At 36.6% G+C, this 8,435-nt stretch overlaps 1 protein-coding gene across 1 annotated transcript; it reads left to right on the top strand.

The window, feature by feature from the left end:
• Nucleotides 1-2,665: 2,665 nt before the first annotated feature.
• Nucleotides 2,666-7,005, top strand: LOC143180500 (uncharacterized). The gene is made up of 11 exons (XM_076380264.1): nucleotides 2,666-2,766; nucleotides 2,841-2,910; nucleotides 2,952-3,313; nucleotides 3,363-4,501; nucleotides 4,544-4,636; nucleotides 4,701-5,668; nucleotides 5,735-5,924; nucleotides 5,974-6,157; nucleotides 6,211-6,355; nucleotides 6,405-6,827; nucleotides 6,874-7,005. Exons 1-11 carry the CDS (start codon nucleotides 2,666-2,668, stop codon nucleotides 7,003-7,005), a joined length of 3,807 nt encoding a protein of 1,268 aa, XP_076236379.1.
• Nucleotides 7,006-8,435: the final 1,430 nt, after the last annotated feature.

Here is an 8,435-nt window from a genome sequence, read left to right as displayed (position 1 = left end):
TTTAAAGTGTAGTAAGATTTTTTTTAAAATGCACATCACGAATCCGAGGGTTTTACTCAATTATCTTGTTAGAAACGTTAAGGAACACGTATTTATCATAAGTTAATAAATTGATAAGTAATATGTTTTATATGTATATGAAGTAAGCATTGTATCATAAAGATGTTTACGTTTATTAAGATATCGCAAAATAAATCCTTCTGAAACGTTTACGTATTTTTTAAAGTGAATCTATTAACACTGCAAGATTTTACGGCTTGTCCGTATTAATGTGTCTCAATATGTTCACTTACTGATACTGTGTTACCGTCAAACCTAACCTTATTTTCGGTTCCGAGACTGGCAGAGCGCCGGAAAGTTTTGTCGTGAAAACCTTTCGAAATTAGCAAAGATGGATATTGTAGGCATAAACGAATAAAGATTTAAACAATATTTACCGAAACGGTTAGTTTATAAGTATTATTCATTTCAACAATTATCAAACTGAATACAATACACAGAAAAAGCGGAAGACGTACATCCAGGAGGTTATGGAAAAAGCTATAGAAGCAGTCAAATCCGGAACACCCATCAATACGGCTAGTAAAACATACAATGTTCCACGATCAACACTGCATAGTATAATTACAAAAAAATATGCTCGTGATAGACCTGGACCAGCTACAATATTGACAGAAGAGGAAGAAAGTAATCTTGTGCAATGGATTTTATTTATGTGCTCCGTTGGATGTTCAGTGACAAAAGAACAATAGCGTGGTGATATTAATACAAAAACTAAATAAACCGACCCCTTTTGTAAATAATCGACCGGGTCGGCATTTGTACGAAGGTTTCCTTCGTAGGCATACTATATTAAGTAATAGAATATGTGAAAACGTATCGATTTCTAGAGCATTGGTTAGTGAAAACAGTATAAGAAAGTGGTTTAAAGATGTTGAACATTATCTGAAGAAGAAAAATTTATATAACACTGGTGCTTCAAGAATATTCAATACAGATGAAACATCTTCGTAATTAAATCCCAAAGGAGGTTCTGTGCTGGCTGAAAAAGGATACAAGAACGTATATAATATTTTTAATAATAACGAAAAAGAAAATTTGACAGTTCTTGTGACTGGCAATGCTGCAGGACAATTAGCTTGTACCATGGTTGTATATGCTTATAAAAGAGTTCCCAGTAGCATTTACGCTATGCTATCAGAAGGATTTTGTATTGGAACATCTGAAAAGGGATGGATGACAGCAATGCTGTTTTATGAATACATTACTAACCAATTTTGGGACTGGATTGTTGCAAAGAAGATCCAGTTACCAATAATTATATTTGTAGACGGACACGTATCACATTTGACACAGCCTCTGAATGAGTTTTGTTATGCGCACAACATAATTTTAATAGTTTTACCACCGAACACCACTCATTTTATGCAGCCCATGGACATCAGTGTATTCTCACCATCAAAAGCTTATTGGAAAAGAAATGTGAATGAATATAGGATAAAGAATGAAGTGTTAAGCGTTAAAAAAGAAAATTTTGCACAATTGCTTCAAAAAGTATTTAGTGAAATGGACCTTGTAAACATTATGGCAAATGGTTTCCAAACCTGCGGCCTTCATCCATTTTCAGTTGAAAAAGTGAACTTTTCAAAGATTTTTATTCGTTCGAAAGAAAATGAACCAGCAATTGCACAAACCAGCTTAAGTGAAAATAAATCACTAAAAATATTGAGGAATACACTGATCCATTAACATTAGAAGCATTTAGATCATATAAAGATATAGATAAATGGACAGGTCGAATAGAAGATACAAGTCTTTTTCATGTTTGGAAAAAGATACCAAATAATAGCAAAGAAAATGAGGCTTACACTGAGTGTAGCGTTGAGGCAAATGTAAATAATATAACCATTTTTTAATGTCTGTTAATGTTCTTAATTTAGATATTAATGTTTATAGTTGTTTACAGTACAGTAACAGATCTATTGATTTAATGGTAGAGCATATAAACAATGAAGCTGACAGTTACCAGAGTGAACAAGACCTAAGAATCGTAGATACAACACATATACAACCAATAAATGAAAATAACCAAAACAAAATTATACACACAGAAGTAAATTAAAAATTAATATATTTATTTTTAATGTAATATTTCTATTAAGCAATTAAAATCCACTTATTTTGTAAATTCAATTGATCTATTTATTTCACTAAAGCATTTTAACAATAGTATGTACAGGGTGGGTGTCTGACCTGATTTTGACATCTTGATTTTCTCGCTATCGTTACTCGTAACAAAAAATGTTTCAATGGAGGCTTAAATAGTATAGAGTGGAGCATATTCTGATGTTATTAGTTTTTTCGTGAGTGGACGCGTAAAGGTCATATAAAAATCAACTTTGGCTTTTTAAATGGAATGAAGTATTTTTTAATACATCAATTGATGCAGCTGGACATTCGTTATAAAAAAGTACTGATCTATGTGTGTTGAAAAGTTCGTGGTTCAGGAGATATTTCAGTTTAAATTATTTAAATTCTTAAGGCATCATTACTGACACACTAAGGCGTTAGTCCTGTTTACCATCGTTAGACTAGTGTAACGAACCGTGCGTCATAGTACATTGTAGTGGCATGACCATGTGGTGTGTGGGGCAGGGGCCCTTGAATGTGGGTAGACGTGATTGAACCGCGTGGCGCGCAGATCGCGGCGAAAGGAAGCGACGGGAAAGAAAAGAACAACGGCGGCGTCGCGAGGAGAGTCGACACGTTTTCTTACGAATAAAATCCTGACTACGGTTTCTTATTTTTCCAATGGGTTGCCTAATCCATTACAATTTCAGAAGTGGGATCCGGGATTCACATTCGGATATGAATTCAGATATGATTGAATTCGTTTCGTCAGTGATCCACGTGCTATTTTAGTGAACGACTGTCGAAAACGTGTGTTGCAGTGCATATTATGTGAAGTTTTAAGAATTGATCTTCTCGTTATGGCGACCCTCCGAAGTGTTCCAGAACTAAACGACAATATTAGCAGAGCACCAAAAAACGCAATCGTTGCATTGCATCGATTTGTGTTTGCGGAAGATGGCGATCGAGGTAACCGATCACATTTGCGGAAATTTACCAGCTTCAAATTTGCTGAAAGGTCTGAAGTATATAGTGCGAAGATTCAGTGGGCAGTGGAAGAATTCAGTTTAGCAGACTTAATTACAATATGTAATGTGTTGCGGATAGATTACACAGATACCACATTGGAGTTAGCCTCTCGCATTTGTCGGTATTTAACGAATTTACAATTGTTATGTAGAGAGTGAGACAAAGTCAGACAATGAAACAGGTGATGATACGGTTATACCAAGGAGACGCGATGGCGACAGTGTTGAAACAGATGAAGAATCGTCAGTGAATGTAACCATGCCGACTTTTACCATGAGTTTTCAAGACATAGAAGACACAATTCCCAAGTTCGACGGTGGAGATAGTTATCCAATTGAAGTGTGGATATCGGACTTCGAAGATAGCGCAACTTTATCCGGATGGACTAAGTTGCAAAAATTACTTTTCGCCAAAAAATCTTTGACGGGATTAACGAAATTATTCATCAGAGGAGAACGAGGAATAAATTCCTGGAAGAAACTGAAGTCGCTGCTATTGCAAGAATTTGCGGTGAAGATTACAAGCGCCGAACTACATAGAACCTTGATTCGAAGAAAAATGAAACGCGAAGAATCGGTACAAGAATATTTTTTAGCTGTGAAAGAGATCGCTGCGCGAGGATCCATAGAAACTGATGACAACACATTGATACAATATGTGGTCGACGGAATTCCTGAAGAAAGTAGTAAGAAGATTAGTCTATACGAAGCATGTACTTTAGTGGAATTAAAGACTAAATTGGAAGTTTATCAGAAAGTAAAGCAGAGGAGTCAAGCACAAAATTTCGGAAATTCACAAAATCGTGCTAGTGACAAAACTCCATCGCGAAGCGGAAGCAGAGGCATTATCGTTCCGTCGAAGGAAACAAAAGGCGAGGAGTGTTGTTACAACTGCAACGAGCGTGGCCACAGCACTTCTGCCTGTCCTAAACCAAAGAGAGACAGGGGGACGTATTATACTTGCGGATCAGCTGATCATCAGAGGAGGTCGTGTCCTCAACGTGCATCGGTAAAACAGCAACCTACGACAGCAGCCAGCAATCCTGCCACTCATCTCGTCCAACCGCAGCGGAAAATGATACCTTCGTATAACGTTTCTGTTAATTTGGACATTGGTGAGATTAACGCCGTATTAGATACAGGTAGCCCTTTATCTTTATTGAATAATAACGTCATACCGAATCAGATTCAGCTTGAACCGTACATCGACACCTTGCAGTTCGAAGGTGTTAATAAAAGTAGAATTAAAATATTAGGTTGTCTGAAACGAAAGATTTCTGTTCAAGAGCGCGAAGTATCAATTAATTTTTACGTAGTGCCAGATAGTGCAATGAGCTATGCTTGTTTGTTAGGTCGCGATTTTATTTCATAACCGGATATTCAAGTTGATCTTAGCAATCCCGTTAGCATACGTAAGAAAATAGAAGTAGAAACTGCTAATTTCATCTCGGAAATAATGCAAATTGATGTATCGGATGGTTAGTAAAGACGTTCATGTTCAGGTGAATAATAATATTGATTGGGAAATCCAAAATCGAGTAGGGTGTCTAATAGATGAGCACTACGTACAACCCAGGCGACCCGAATTTTCAGTAACGAATTTAGAAATGGAATTGGTGTTAAAATCAAACCATCAACCGTTCTTTTATCGTCAAAAACGTTTGTCGTACAGCGAAAAGGAGGCAGTGACTAAGATCATTCACGATCTATTAGATAGAAGAATAATTCAACCGAGCCTTTCACAGTATTGTAGCCCTATTGTATTAATTAAGAAGAAAACCGGGCAGTATAGAATGGCTGTTGATTACCGAGATTTGAATAAACTAACGCTACGTGATAATTTCCCCATTCCAAGAATCAATGATCAAATCGATCATTTGCGAAACAAGGTGTATTTCACTCGTTTAGACTTAAAAGATGCATTTCATCACATAAAGTTGAAAGAGAATTCTATCCCGTATACTGCGTTTGTTACTTTTATGGGTCAATTCGAATATTTTCGAATGCCTTTCGGTCTCGCAAATGGTCCTTCTTTCGTTATGCGATTCGTTAACACACCTTTTCAAAAACTCTTAAGGGAACAGAAAATACTGATTTATTTGGACGATATTCTGATCGCAACCGAAACAGTAGAGGAAAATTTAGAAATATTAGAAGAAGTTTTATCCATTCTCATAAATAACTGTTTAGAGCTAAAGATGGAAAAATGTGTTTTTCTGCTCACGGAAATCGTATACTTAGGATACAACATAAATTCTGCTGGAATCAAGCCAAGTGCTGACAATATTCAGCTTGTAACTGATTTTCCCATTCCAAGAAATTATCGAGAACTGCAAAGTTTTTTGGGTTTAGTTTCTTATTTTAGAAAATTTATAAAAAATTTTGCCTTGATTGCTAAACCTTTATATGATTTATTGAAATCCAAATCTGATTATAAATGGGATCAGGAAGTATCGCTTTGTTTTGAAACTTTGAAGAAATTATTAATCTCAGAGCCGGTGTTATCTATTGTAGAATGTGAGCACTGACGCGAGTGCGAGTGTGTGTTTGAGTGCGTGCGTGTGTGTGTGTGCTAGATGTATGTGTTGTTTTTGTATACGCCGCGACATCGTCATCGACGCGTAACGAGCGGTTACGCACCTAATTTGAAAAGGACGCCGAGAATAGGCGAGAATATGCGAGAAGATGCGAGAACATTCGATCGGCGGAAAACAAAAGGCCGCACCCGCGGCGCGCGGGGTCAGAGCTACGCGAGTCAACGAACGAGTATAGAAAAACGATACGAAAGATCGATCACGACGACAACGGCTTTGAGTACACGAGACGGTTTTCGGCTTAACGGCGGCGCTTGAACGAATTTTTGCCGATCGCATACGCATATTAATCGTACTTTTCTGTCGCGTGCTTGTCCCAATAAATAGATACAAACAATTCTATTCCTACACTATTTATTCTCATTCAGCTGAAACCGAATTACATTGTGATGCGAGCACGCATGGGTTTGGTTCTGTTTTATTACAAAAACAGAAAGATGGAAAATTCCGGCGTTAAGCCGGAATCATAATATTTTAGTGATTGCTGAAAATGCTTTCGAAAGAAACTTAACAATATTACAGGATTTAGATCCGGAAATTTGTAACATACGAGAAAAATTAGAACAGAACGAGGACAAATTCTACGAATTAAATAACGGTTTAGTATATCGTAAAACAAATCACAAATTGTTATTTTACGTTCCGAGTAGAGGTTGGTCATCAAGGTATTAGTAAAACTATCGAATATTTAACTCGTGTTTATTGGTTCCCGAAAATGAAAGAAAAAGTTCACAAATATATATTGAATTGTCTAAAATGTATAACTTACGCAACTACAAGTAATAGGGTTGAAAGCAAATTACATTGTCCTTCGGTAGGCAATCTTCCATTCAAATGTCTTCACATTGATCATTATGGACCACTGGAAAAATTGAGTCATCGGCAGAAATATTTATTTGAAGTAATTGATTCTTTAACAAAATTTGTTAAGCTCTATCCAACTACGAGTACTAATTCAGACGAAGTAATACAACATCTTAGAACATATTTTTCAATGTACAGTAAACCTACCAAAATAGTGTCAAACTGTGAGGATATCGTGATATATTATGGGGAAACTCCCTCTTTACCGACCGTGTCGCTGGCGATCATTTGTTTTGTTTCTATTGTAACCTCTCGAGGACGAGTGCCAGTCTAGACGCCACGTGATAAATCGCTTAATAAATCCTAACAAAGAATACCGGTGTTTTGATATTTATACCTGCGCCTGCCAACACAGACCGAGGAACCGCTTTCACATGAGCAAAATTTAAGGAATTTATGGTGCAAAACGGTATACAGCACATTTTAATAGCAGTGGCTACTCCTCATGCAAACGGACAGATAGAGAGAATTAATCATTCGTTGACTCCAATGTTAGCTAAATTATCGAATAGTACAAGTACATGGGATCGCATAGTTTCGGAAGTAGTTTGCACTAAATGATAGTGTAAATCGTTCCACGGGAGTTACTCCTTCTAAATTATTATTTGGTGTCAATCAGAGACGTCCAATTAATGATGATATCCGATTGTTGTTGGAGAAACAACAATCTAATGATCGAAATTTAATTATTATTCGAGAGAATGCGATAAAACAAATACGAAACTCGAATGCGTATAATGAGAAATATTACAACATCAGCATAAAATTTCTACTTAATATAAACAAGACGATTATGTTATGATTAAAAACGTAGATGTTACTGTTGGTGTAAATAAAAAACTATTACCGAAGTTTCGCGGATCGTACGTTGTTAAAGCGGTCCTGGATAAAGATAGGTACGTCGTTATGATCCCGAAGGTCATCAGTTAACACAGATGCCTTTTGAGAGCGTTTGTTCACCGAAAAATATGAAACCCTGGATAAGTATTAAATAATTCGCATTTATGTAACTTGAGTTTAGACCGTATAGTTAAGTTGTAATATATACAATGTGTAGTCGTAACAAAAGCATTATAATTTTAGATGTAAGTCTGATAATTGTAGTTTTAGGTTATTCTTTATTTAAGTTTAGTTGTTTGTATCACAAGAAGGAATGTACACAGTTCAACGGATCGTGCGTATGATGGAATGTAACTCTCATGTATGGACTGACAATCATATGCTCTTATTATGTTCATTCTTATGATTATATTACGTGAACTTATGTGTATCCCTTATGTTGAATATCATGTGAGAAAATTCGGATACGCGCCGCAATATTCGAGAAGCTTCGAAAAGCTTCGAGGGCCTCAGCCAGCAGCGACCTACCGCTGAGCTGGTTAGCAACAGTGACCAGGACCCTCGCGGGAAAAACCCACGGAGGTCAAGTCATCCCTTAACGGCGTCGCGGGAGATATAGGCAGACCTTTTTGCGAGAACTACTTGTAGTCAACCTCTCGAGCTGGATAGATCGACGTAGAGGTGTTTCGCGTACCTTTGTATCTGTGTTCGAGCATATTACACTCCGAAATTGTTTCACTGAATACCCGTCTGTGTGTTCAGTCCCTATTCGCCACACCACGTCCTCACCTCGTTTTTGAGATTTTCTAACAATCACATTTGTGGTTGATTCTTATGTTCCGATTGATGTTTGAATTCTTATGTATTATTTTATGTATCGTATATAGTTTCTTATGGTAAATTATGGTGAATTATGTATTAAGATGTGTTTTGTATTACACTATTATACGCTTATGCTAATGATCGAGGGCAATCATTC

This window comes from Calliopsis andreniformis, chromosome 1, assembly GCF_051401765.1.
Source record: "Calliopsis andreniformis isolate RMS-2024a chromosome 1, iyCalAndr_principal, whole genome shotgun sequence".
In the NCBI taxonomy this organism is placed as follows: Eukaryota; Metazoa; Arthropoda; class Insecta; order Hymenoptera; family Andrenidae; genus Calliopsis; species Calliopsis andreniformis.
This window is presented reverse-complemented; position numbering and strand designations above follow the sequence as displayed.

Excerpts from the sequence above, each read along its gene's own strand:
- LOC143180500 (XM_076380264.1), top strand. The coding sequence starts at position 2,666 with ATGTGGGTAGACGTGATTGAACCGCGTGGCGCGCAGATCGCGGCGAAA. Across the intron at positions 4,502-4,543 it reads TAGTGCAATGAGCTATGCTT|TTGATCTTAGCAATCCCGTT; the intron begins GTTTGTTAGGTC and ends CGGATATTCAAG. Across the intron at positions 6,828-6,873 it reads AAACTCCCTCTTTACCGACC|GACGAGTGCCAGTCTAGACG; the intron begins GTGTCGCTGGCG and ends TAACCTCTCGAG.